The sequence below is a fragment of the Heptranchias perlo genome, chromosome 5 (genome assembly GCF_035084215.1).
Source record: "Heptranchias perlo isolate sHepPer1 chromosome 5, sHepPer1.hap1, whole genome shotgun sequence".
In the NCBI taxonomy this organism is placed as follows: Eukaryota; Metazoa; Chordata; class Chondrichthyes; order Hexanchiformes; family Hexanchidae; genus Heptranchias; species Heptranchias perlo.
The window spans coordinates 57,797,965-57,810,433 of NC_090329.1; the positions used below are offsets into that span (position 1 = coordinate 57,797,965).

General features: G+C 41.1%; 1 protein-coding gene across 1 annotated transcript in view; it reads left to right on the top strand.

Moving 5' to 3' along the window:
* Nucleotides 1–12,469, top strand: part of LOC137321776 (exostosin-1-like) — a 560,359-nt gene that overhangs the window by 500,017 nt on the left and 47,873 nt on the right. Inside the window, exon 9 of the mRNA XM_067984436.1 lies at nt 6,038–6,127. Coding sequence (XP_067840537.1) covers nt 6,038–6,127 — 90 coding nt within the window. The remainder of the gene's footprint in view (nt 1–6,037; nt 6,128–12,469) is intronic.

A 12,469-nucleotide genomic window follows, 5' to 3' on the forward strand; every position in this document is an offset into this window, starting at 1 on the left:
TACCATCTTTGTGCTAGGCCTGACTCCAGCCACTGGATTCCTATTGACTTCAATTTTACTAGGGCTCCTTGGTGCCACACTCAGTCAAATGCTGCCTTGATATCAAGGGCAGTCACTCTCACCTCACCTCTGGAATTCAGCTCTTTTTTGTCCATGTTTGGACCAAGGCTGTAATGAGGTCTGGTCCTGGCGGAACCCAAACTGAGCATCGGTGAGCAGGTTATTGGTGAGTAAGTGCCGCTTGATAGCACTGTTGACGACACCTTCCATCACTTTGCTGATGATTGATAGTACACTGATGCGGCGGTAATTGGCCGGATTGGATTTGTCCTGCTTTTTGTGGACAGGACATACCTGGGCAATTTTCCACATTGTCGGGTAGATGCCAGTGTTGTAGCTGTACTGGAACAGTTTGACTAGAGGCGCGGCTAGTTCTGGAGCACAAGTCTTCAGCATTACAGCTGGGATGTTGTCAGGGCCCATAGCCTTTGCTGTATCCAGTGCACTCAGCCATTTCTTGATATCACATGGAGTGAATCGAATTGGCTGAAGACTGGCTTCTGTGATGGTGGGGATATCGGGAGGAGGCCAAGATGGATCATCCACTCGGCACTTCTGGCTGAAGATGGTTGCAAACGCTTCTGCCTTGTCTTTTGCACTCACGTGCTGGTCTCCGCCATCATTGAGGATGGGGATGTTTACAGAGCCTCCTCCTCCCCTTAGTTGTTTAATTGTCCACCACCATTCATGACTAGATGTGACAGGACCGCAGAGCTTTGTTCTGATCCGTTGGTTGTAGAATCGCTTAGCTCTGTCTATAGCATGTTGCTTCCGCTGTTTAGCATGCATGTAGTCCTGTGTTGTAGCTTCACCAGGTTGGCACCTCATTTTTAGGTATGCCTGGTGCTGCTCCTGGCATGCTCTTCTACACTCCTCATTGAACCAGGGTTGATCCCCTGGCTTGTTGGTAATGGTAGAGTGAGGAATATGCCGGGCCATGAGGTTACAGATTATGTTGGAATACAATTCTGCTGCTGCTGATGGCCCACAGCTCCTCATGGATGCCCAATTTTGAGCTGCTAGATCTGTTCTGAATCTATCCCATTTAGCACAGTGATAGTGCCACACAACACGTTGGATGGTGTCCTCATTGCAAAGACGGGACTTCGTCTCCACAAAGACTGTGCAGTGGTCACTCCTACCAATACTGTCATGGACAGATGCATTTGCAACAGGTAGATTGGTGAGGACGAGGTCAAGTAGGTTTTTCCCTCATGTTGGTTCGCTCACCACCTGCCGCAGGCCCAGTCTGGCAGCTATGTCCTTCAGGACTCGGCCAGCTCGGTCAGTACTGGTGCTACTGAACCACTCTTGGTGATGGACATTGAAGTCCCCCACCCAGAGTACATTCTGTGCCCTTGCTACCCTCATGAAAATGAATGGCTGGAAAATCATGGGGCACTTCCACCCAAATTGACGGTATGCATTCCAGTGTGTGAAATTCTGCATTGGGCCTGCTAGATCCTGCAACATATAAGAGTCATGGTGGATTTGATGTAGGAGCACTATGGCATAATTGTGTTTGTAACTGAGAGCGGCACTTTAAGATATCTGTTGGAATACATATCAGATGACTTACTTGGAGGTGTTCTTCATGTAGTGTGTGAGGGACCATATTTAATTTTCATAATTTTCACAAGAGTAAAATGAGTATTCTTTGCAGAGGCTGAAGCTGGACTTTTTATAGGATTGCTTTCTTCATTTTTTACAGCATGTTTTGGAAGGGGAGGGTAAGCAGAATTTATGCCGTTGTGAAAAAATATGCAAATTATAAGTAGACCTTTCCCACAAAACTGTATTATATTTGCCACTATATAGTTTCTTGATCCAGTATCTAATTCTCAAGTGCCTCATTGTGTATGTACTTCTATACCAATTAATAGCAAATCATGACAAAATCAGAAGTTTGTCTTGACCAGTGGCGAATAGAAAGGACAACAGTTCAGAGTTCTCAGTGAACCTTCATTTTATGTAAAGCCAAATATAGTATGAATCCCTATGAGGGTCAGGAATTTAGCTTCTGGAATATTTGTTGGGATACATGAAATTTAATCTGGGTTACCATGACCTGTAATATGGGTGTTCAGAAAGGCATACATTTTCCATTTTTGGGATGCATATTTTTTAACTTTTAGATAACCAGTGTATTTTACAGTATTGAGAATCACCAGGTATCACCCACTACCCATGCTATGGATTACGCCATTTGTTTAGGGTTTATTTAACAGATAGTCCTGAAATTGCACATTACCCTGTAGGTAGCTATATCACATGTGATACTACTTTGGCTGCAGGTTGACAGATCTCAAATATCTGAGCTGTTCACTCACTCCAGTCAATGTGGAAAATACTCTTATTTTGTCAAAAAGACTGTTATTAAAGACGCATGTTCAACACAGTGCTGATTTTTCACTTATCGGAAGCATTTGTGGGAAAGCAGACGTGAAGCATATTGCAGCATAAGTAATACTGTGCTATGTACACAATAACTTGGCAGTTTATGACTGCTTAAGGAGCTGTTGATATACTAATTTCCAACAGAAATGATACAAAGATGAACAATTCGTAGATTCATTTTTATAATCTGGCAGTGAGAATAAGTAAGCAACTGTAAAATTGTCCACATCTTCCCGGTCATGTGAAGAGCAAGCTCTTACATGAATGAGTGGAGACGATTTTGTCTCTTACGTTACTCTAAAATTAACAAAGTATACAATCATGTGAAGTAGATTCTATCAGTTATGCAAACTATCTGTAGTTTATCCCACTTTGAGAGTAATAAAATGAGAATTTATTCTCAAATAATTCATTTCAGTTATTAATTATGCAGAGTATATTGTCTTAGCTCAGCAGCTAGTGGTAAATTGACAATTTATGATGCACAAATTGATGACTTGCTGAGCTGTTTGTGGAGTTTTAAAAAAAAATTCTGATCTCCAAAAATGTGATTACCGTGAATGTTGTGATGCTGCATACATATATGGTGTCATGTTTTGACCCCACCCTGTTTACACCAGTTCTTGAGCTTTGCAGTGTATCCCAAAGGAGAGTTGTCCCCTAGATTATATCATTGTGTCCTGCCTTTCTTCACCACCATGAAGCACAAAGCTCTATCTCTGTACCAATTGATGTGCAGGCACAAAATAATTGGGGTAGAAATTGGACCTTGTTACATCCATTTTTCAAACAGAAAACAGGGGCAAAAAGAACCAATTTCATGGGGCTATGTCTCATGCCCTCGCGGCTACCTAAAACAGACATTTTAGGTAGCCTGTGCATATGCTAGTGAGGGGCCTAATGCCTGTTTTTGGACCCTTTTCCTGAAATTGGGCTGCCCTGAGCAGAGGAGGCGCCAGGCCTGCTCTGTTCAGGTTTTCCTGCAGTGGATGCGGCCTCACAAGTGGCCGCCAACAAAAGATAACTTTTTTTAAAAACTTGCATGTTGAGCCAGAAGGAACAGGAGTACTCCTCCCGGCTCCATAGCACTCTTGAGGCCCACTGCGGCCGTGATCGGCACTTCCTGTTTTCCTTCCTCTCCTTCCTGGGACATACCTGAGAGCCACTGCCTGTGAGGCAGGCAGCCCACATTGGATGGATTAATTTGGGCTAGCTGCCTCTGAACGCTCATCCCAACTATTACAATGACGCCCGAGGCCCAATTTTGGGTGAGTCTCGAGCCTCCTTGTTTGGCAGAGCACAGTGTGCACGTTGTCAGTTATGTGCCCAAAAACAGGCCACAGTGAATTTCTACTCCAATTACCTGTTTTTCAAAAAGTACTTCTTTTACAGTGCTGGTTCTCCAACTAGGGACAACATGGCCTCACTTGTACTGTGCCATGTGAGGCAGTGTGAAATCATGTTTTGTGCCATCTAATTATCACTTTTTAGGCATGAAGCACATTAGGCATGAAATTTATTAGCGTAGCTATTATTGCACTGAAGCAAACAAATGCCTCTGCACAAGGTATGATTTTCCATACAAACCGCTGATATTCCACAGCAGCGTGATTCCAAGTAACATCTATCTCAGTGCTAAGGAAGTGGCAGCTCAGGCACTGAGAGAGCCCTTGTGATAGTGTCTTGTTTAGTAACAGAGCAATAACATGTGATTTTCATTTGTTCAAATGAGCTGAAGGGTTGTCACATGTGAGCATTAGGTTTGTTTTACCTTTGATTTCAACAACTGAGCCAAACCCTTCTTGCCCTTGCATGACTGACTCTTCACAATATTGCATGCGTTACATGACTGTCAAGCCAGCACAGACATCTAATTTTTTTCAATAATCTCCAAGTTCAATACTGTGCTGTTATAGAAATTTGGAATTAAAGTACAAATTAATAAGGAATACTAATGTATGCATACCATTAAAAAGGAGATTATAATTATCATTTCAGTTTCAGCTGTGGTATATTAGGTAGTTACTTGAAAGCATATGTCTCAGCAGTCATCACCTCCCCATCATGAAAAGCCATCAGACCTGTTGTGAATGGCAGGATTTATTGTAGCTGGACAGTAATTCTAGCTATCAAAAATTAGATCTATCCTCTTAAAAATATTTTGTCCTTAAAAAAATACTTTTACACAAGTAATTTTCAATGTCTTTTAGAAAAGTTTCAACCTTTTGCTAAGGCCAAAATCAGACTTTGGCAGAATCCTTGGTTGCAGCCTGGATGAAATTGCTCTTTTAAAGAAAATGGACAGAATGCCTTTTTTCCTCCACGATTAGCCACTTGCAATATTGCATTCTCTGAGATGGAATATTTCAAAGCTGCATGATCCTGCAGTTACAGTGACGAGTTATTAATTTTGTAGAAGAACAAGAATTCACCCCATTTCGACAAAAGAGGAATTTCACCCCCTTAATGACATCAGGTAAATTTTCCACTTTAGCCCTCCTGGCACAGAACTTCGTGCACCAGCAGTGTAGATCAGAAATTCGGCCAATCAGACAGTACCAGCACAGGACGTTAGGTAATTGGGAGGGTATTCATGGGGGCGTTTACAATTTCAGGTGGACTTCAGGCGGCGGAGCAATCATGCCACCCGTCCGAAGTCCTTGGTGAGAGGCTCAAGCCATTTTGAGGGCCAGGCCTCATTTGTTTAATGCTGTCAATCTGCAAGCGCTGAACCAGCACTCATAGGCAACTCGCCATTCAGGAAGGTGGAAAATCCGTTGGCTCCTCCTCGCAGCCGAGCCACAAGTCCGATGTTAAAGTTGGGGGGGGGAGGCAATGCTGGCGGGTTGTGGGGGGGGTGCAGATGGGCCAGCAGTGGACAAGATTTTTGTGGGGCTAGGAGGAGCGGTGAATGCTCCTCCTGGCCCCACAACAATCTTTTCAAAGACCTTTACTTACCTGTTTTCTGAGTGGCCTGAGGCGCCCCTTTAAGGACCAATGGTTAGGCCGCTCAACGCACAGTACCAAGGAACGGAGTGTGCGTGGTGCACAACTTACCCATTGCTAGCTCAAAATTGCTTCTGATGTAGGACCCTAATTTGCAGGTTATTAATAGGCTCCTGCCTGAAACAGGCGCACACCTGGGCTGTATTAGTGAAGGCCCTCAGGAAAATGGCAGCAGGCGGGAACAGGGTGGTAAAAGGGATATGAACTTCATTACCTTTTCAGTGCCTTATTCAGATATTCTCGGCCTGAATACTGTGTATTGTGAAGTTATGCTTGCAGTTCACTTCTAGTTGTTTGACTTCACAAAAGCTGATAGTAAGTTGTTGAATTCAGATAGTTTTACACGTGTCTCATTTATAGAATATCACATTGAAACAAACTGATAGTTTAGTTGAAATAAAGTAAAAGGATAGCAGTAGAAACCAAATTACTAAACTACATATATGTGTTACAAAGAGGTTGTTCCAGATGAGTTATAAATTTGCCTTTGTAAAAAGATTCATTAAAAACATGAATATTGGACAGTATCAGAGTTCAAAAGACTGTAAAACTTACAGTTTTTGTATTTTTACAGAGTATGAGCAGCCGTTTCTTCCCATATGATGTCATCCAAACAGATGCCGTACTCAGTTTAGATGAAGATACTGTGCTGTCAAGCAATGAGGTGAGTCACTAGTCCTGCAAAATAATGGCTTCGAAAAAACTCAGTTGGGAATTTCCATTCAGTCTTCAAAGGGGTGGAGCCTTTGACTGCCTTTACAAGACCATTTATGTGGCCAGAGGCTGGTACTCCCTATGCTGGGAGTCTCCTGGCCAGCCTTCCATCCTCCACCCTCCATAAAATTTAGCTCATCCAAAATTCTGCTGCTGGTATGCTAAGCCGCACCAAGTCCCACTCACCCATCATCCCTGTGCTCACTGACCTACATTGTCTCACAGTCCCCCAATAGTTCTAATTTACAATTCTCATCCTCGCGTTCAAATGCCTTCATGGCCTTACCCCTCCCTATCTCTCCTCCATCCCTCCAACCCCCCCAAGAACTCTACATTTCTACAACCTTGGCCTCTTGTGACCATTGGTGGCCTTGCCTGCAGATACCTACACTCTGGAATTCCTTCCCTAAACCTCTCGCCTCTCCACTTCTCTCTCCTTTTAGGCCCTACTTAAATCTACTTCTTTGACCAAACCTTTAGTCACTCCTTTTTATAATCTCCCACTTTGGCTCATTGTCAATATTTTGTTTAATTATGCTTCAGTGAAGCGCCATAGGACATTTTCCTATGTTAAAGGTACTATATAAATGCAAGTTGTTGTTGTTGTTATGTGGCCCACTGCGCTTGACTGCACATGTTGAAGCCTACTTGCTGACAGATGTATACCAACCTAAGGTGAGACTCACACCGGCATGTAGGTAGATCATAGCTTCTACACACGTCAATCCTTGGTCAGACATCACTTTCTAGTAACCTAGCTTCCAGCCTACATTGGGATTTAGACAACATCCAGACTTAGACTGACAAGTAGCAGGTAACATTTACACCATATACATGCCAGGCAATGATCATCTACAATAAGGAAAAGCCTAACCACCTCCCCCAACCTTCAACAGCACCACTATCACCGACTCTCTCACCATATCATGCATAGTAAATAAGGGCAGACCTCAGAAGGGTCACCCCTTCCAGATTAAGGAGAGCAAGAAGCTCACAGCATTCTGGTGATTCCAATTAAGCATTGGGACCAGAAAATATGCCCATAATAAAAACTTAACAAGTTGAGCCACACAGTGACATTGCAGCTGTATTTCAAAACAGTAACAGTTCCAATATAATGAGCCTGTCTGAAACATCCGCAATGTGGCATTACCACTCCTATCATGCTATTATGCAGTGTAAATAAACCAAAGAAACAATTTATTAAATACTAATACAAAATCCCTGTTTTCAAAAGGACTACTATTGTGCTTACGTACATACGAATGCAACTAGGAGGATCTGAGTGGCACAAAACACTCTCCTTAAGCCTCAGTTTGTATCTGCCCAGACCGATGAGATAAAAATCTGATGTCTCTGACGCCTGTAAAGGTCCTGCGTGAAATAACCCTGGAATCAGTCCCTTGAAACAAACCTGTCCACAGGGGGAGAAAAAGCCCAAAATTCAGCACTAATTGGCACTAAATTAGTGCTCTCACTTTGAGACACCACAAGAACAGAAGAAAATGTCAAGGAGAAAAAGCCATTCAGCCTAGCAAAGCTTTCAAAAAAGAATAATTCATAACAAAAACAATGCTTTTTTCATTATTATTAAAAGCAGGAATGGGAAGTGTGCTGAGCTGTAAGTTTCCTGACCCTGAGAGAAAACAGCTGATGATTAATGGCAGTGCCCTATTGGAGATCATGCCAAAGAAATCTTGAAAAACGCATGTTTCAAAATTTCTTTGGGGTTACCAAATTAGTTTAAATAAAAAGAAAAATTTATGAGTACCTGATAATTTATTAGCAGTAAATGCAAATTCATAAGCATTGAGTCTCTAGACCCATCATAAATTCACTTTTCTGTGAGCCTACAGAAACTGTCTCATGGGATCAATTGAAGGAAATGTGAATTAAGTATATCATTTTTATTTAAGTAACTATGAAAGCAAACGGTGTGTAATGCATTATCTGTAGTATATTGACAGTATTAATTAAGATATTTCTGAGTAGGGTAAACTATTTGTACATTTGCCATTTGTTTTTCATCCAGGATTTTGAATAAGGAAGTCTGAAGAATAAATACATTGGCCCAGATTTTGCTGTCAAAGCAACAGCAAGTTTAATGGTGCTCGCCGTTATCGTCCACCAACTTGTGGTGAGGAAGAGATACCCTGTGAATTGCGAATTGCCACAAGTTGCTGGACGATTTGTGCTGCTCTACCATTAGCGTTGCAAAAATGGCAGCTCGCCTTCAACCTCCCCGTGAGTTTCATGAAATTGCTGCATTTGCGCATTAATTGCCAACTAAACTCGCCACAGAAAGTTAGGGCTGCCACTTAACAGCGTAAGTACCTTTTTAATGAGAAGAGTTATGTTCCTGCAATGCCACTCAACCTCTCCAGCCCAGAAAGGGAAAAATTTAAACTGTGGAGTCTCATTCCTACAGGTAGTAAATAGTTGTTAGAGTTTTATTTTAAATTAATTTTTAATGTTTTTTCTTACTTTTCCTTTCTGACTCTCTTTTCTCTCTCTCTTAATCTAATCTTTCTTTCCCTCTTTCTGTACCTGATTTGACTCTAATTTGCCCTATTTCCTTCTCCATTGTTGTTGTTTCTTTCTCAACCCTTAACCCTCAATGGTTAAGGAGATACAATATTAGTCCTGTCATTCACCAAGGTCCCAGATGCCCTGTTGCCCTGGCCACGCCTTTATCAACTCACACTTCCAGCAACTTACAGGGCAAACAATTTTCGAACTGAAGGGTGAGGGAAGAGGTCTAACTAATGGTTCATGCAGCAAGTTGCCCTGCTCCAGCAAAATCTGGGCCAATATATTACGCATTGCTATAGGTATCCTTAAGCAGTTGAGAAACGTATAACTTATAGCTGTATTAAACTATTGACAAGCATTTTATTTCACCTGTGAAAGACATGAGACAAGTATTAGAACAAATTGATGTTTATATATTTAGGCTTTTCTGGTTAGTAAAAATTAGGCATCCTGATTACTAGTTACATAAGTGAAGTTAACCCCACATGGGTTATAGTCGTAGCCATTTACAATTGTCTAAAACATTAAATCAAGTTGTACCTATTATGAATATTTTTTATTTTCAACGAGCAAGTAGGAAAGAATAATAAAAAAATAAAATACAATGCATTGAACCATGAAGATAAATCCCCATGGAATGTGTGATTATCTTATTAATTTTTATCATTTTTGTCATTGGTGAAAGTTAGCTAAATGAGTCTTAAGTCAGTGGATTAAAGAGTAGGAAAACCAAGCAAAAAAACTTTTTAGATTTAAGACAGGCTGAACTTTTCAATCTTATTTTAGTTTGTTCTTACAATTGTTATAGATTATCGGATTGTTTTAGATTGTTCTTTAATGAGAGACCTAGGTGAAAGGGTTAAGGCCCACAGTGAAGGCTTAGGACATCATAGGAACTGGGGTGGGGAGGGGGGGGGTTCCTTCCATCAAGAGGGAACCTGCCAGTGCAGGGGCAGAGAATCCTGGCATTGCCGTAGTGCGGAGTCTGCACTAGTATCGGCACAGCTGGAGCATCCGGTATATAGGGGTGGAGGGAGCAGATAGCAGTGTTGGCCAGCTACTGGATTGTATTGTTCTGCCTAAGGTGGTTAAGAAGGCATATGGAATGCTTTCCTTTATTAGTCGAGGCATAGAATATAAAAGCAGGGATGTTATGCTGGAACTGTATAAAACACTAGTTAAGCCACAGTTTGAGTACTGCACACAGTTCTGGTCACCACATTACAGGAAGGATGTAATTGCACTAGAGAGGGTGCTGAGGATATTTACGAGGATGTTGCCAGAACTGGAGAATTTTAGCTATGATGACAGATTGGATAGGCGGTTGTTTTCCTTGGAACAGAGGAGGCTGAGGGGTGATTTGATTAAGGTGTACAAAATTATGAGGGGCCTAGATAGAGTGGATAGGAAAGACCTATTTCCCTTAGCAGAGGGGTCGATAATCAGGGGGCATAGATTTAAAGTGATTGGTAGAAGGATTAGAGCGGAAATGAGGAAAATAAATTTCACCCAGAGGGTGCTGGGGGTCTGGAACTCACTGTCTGAGAGGGTGGTAGAGGCAGAAACCCTCAACTCATTTAAAAAATACCTGGACGTGCACCTGAAGAGCCATGACCTGCAGAGCTATGGACCAAATGCGGGAAAGTGGGATTAGGCTTGGTGGCTCGTTTCTCAGCTGGCGCAGACACGATGGGCCGAATGGCCTCCTTCTGTGCTGTAAATTTTCTATGATTCTATGCCTCGTTCGCTGACGTACCTGCAAAGGGAGCAAACACAAGAACCACCTACCTTTTTGCCCCCAACATAAACGGCACAGCAAAAGGGGTATGTGGTGACCCAGTGTTAATGGGTCCCGTCCCAATTTATGGCACTAGCCCCCACTTGCTCCAATAATGCCCTCAGTACACCAAAAACCCCGAGGAAATTTGAGGGCATTGTTACAAATTAAAATTTTCTACTATCATAACATTCATTTTCATCATACTAGTTATTGCAGCAATTTTATCTTGAGCAAATCTATTTTTTTATTTTCTGAACTTCCCCCAAAACACACACAGCTGGCAGCCATGGGTCACTGCAGCCATCCAGAAACTAATATTTTTAAACTGTAATTTGAAGAGTCTAAAACTTACGGCAAAGGACAAAATGAAGTCTTCAGTTTTGATTGCTTATACATTTTATAATGTTACTCAGCTGTGGATTTTGGTTCTTTTCTTATTATAATGAAAATGTACAACATTGTGTCTCTTTTAGCAGTTGCTTCAACATTAGTCTTGTCTTCAATGAGTCAATCGTATTGCTATGTGGGAATCTGTATCCAAGCCAACAATGAAAACAGACATATGCTAAACATTTCTTCGTGAAAAATTTACATCCATGTCTCACTGCGGTTGTTTGTCATTGCGAAAGTCCTGACTGTTCTAGAGCTGAAGCACTAAAGAAAGTTTTCAAATGTTATCTTTTCAGCTTTGTCTCTACTTTTTAACCAGACTCAAGTATGTCAATTTGAAAAGATTTTGCATTAAAATATATTGAGTACTCGGGGGTTTGGAGGACTGAAGTGATTCAAGTTCATGACAGTTTGGCAATTCAAATGTTGATGATAGATTTATGGAACAACTAAGTAAAAATTGTTCTCAGACAGATGTTATGAAATAGATTTTAATTTAATAAAATGGCATCTTTATATATAGGCCCCAATTTTGTAAGAATGGCAACAATGGGCTTGAGTTGGCCCATGGTATATAGACCTGTACCGGACGTGCAGATGGTGTGCTGCACTGAATTTTGCAACGGGTGTTCTTCCCCCTAATTTGAATAAGCTACTGGCACATAAAAAGCTTGCCCAGATGGTTTTGCTGTAGAACACTTAGCTATGGAGTGTATAATCCATTGAAGCAGCAAACCTTAAAAGTTAGTGACAATGGAATGGTACTGTGCTGACTGTCAGATTTCTAAGAGACTGCTGAACTATAGGGGAATTGATGGTTTTTGAGGCATTAACAGCACTACATGATTTTGTTTCACAGGGGAGGTAGGAGAAGGTACTTGAGAATAAATTTTCATTTTCAGCACAGAGCTTCACACCCAAGAATTCATATCAGGAATTTGGATACATGACCTCCAGATTTTTCAACCATTAATCCAAAAATGTACCCTTTAGTGCTCTTTAGAATGGGGATCGACATGTGGAGGAGGGAGTCCATTATAGATCAGTTGTCTTGATGAGTGTTTTCTTGTTCTAGACTACCTTATGTTCTTTTGCATCCAATTATATGGAGTTAACCAGAATCAAATCAAACATATGGTTTGGAGAATGAAAGCTAATCAGGATTCTAGACATTATTTTGAGGATTTCAACAATATTGGAATTAACTTTGTTACTGACAATAAGATGCCTAAATGCTTTTTCCAGGAGGATGTGTTTTTTTATTAAAATAGATAAAAGTATACAGAATTTTTTTGTGAAAAGTGTGATTTGAGATCAAAACTTTGAGCAGGCAATCATGATTTTTTTTTAAATTCAATTTTATTTATTATTCAATCAAGCTGAATCTCTGGTTCGTCAGCAGCTAAGACCTCTTCAGCTTCCGGTGTCTACATTACATAAAGCATGAAGCTGGCATTGATATATGTATTTTAAAAGTAATGTGTGTCATAGGAGACATGCCTCATTTATTGGACTACTGTACCTATCTGTATTGCTGATAAATAAATGTCTTACACCATTACCACTTCTATCAATTAACCATCTCCTGTT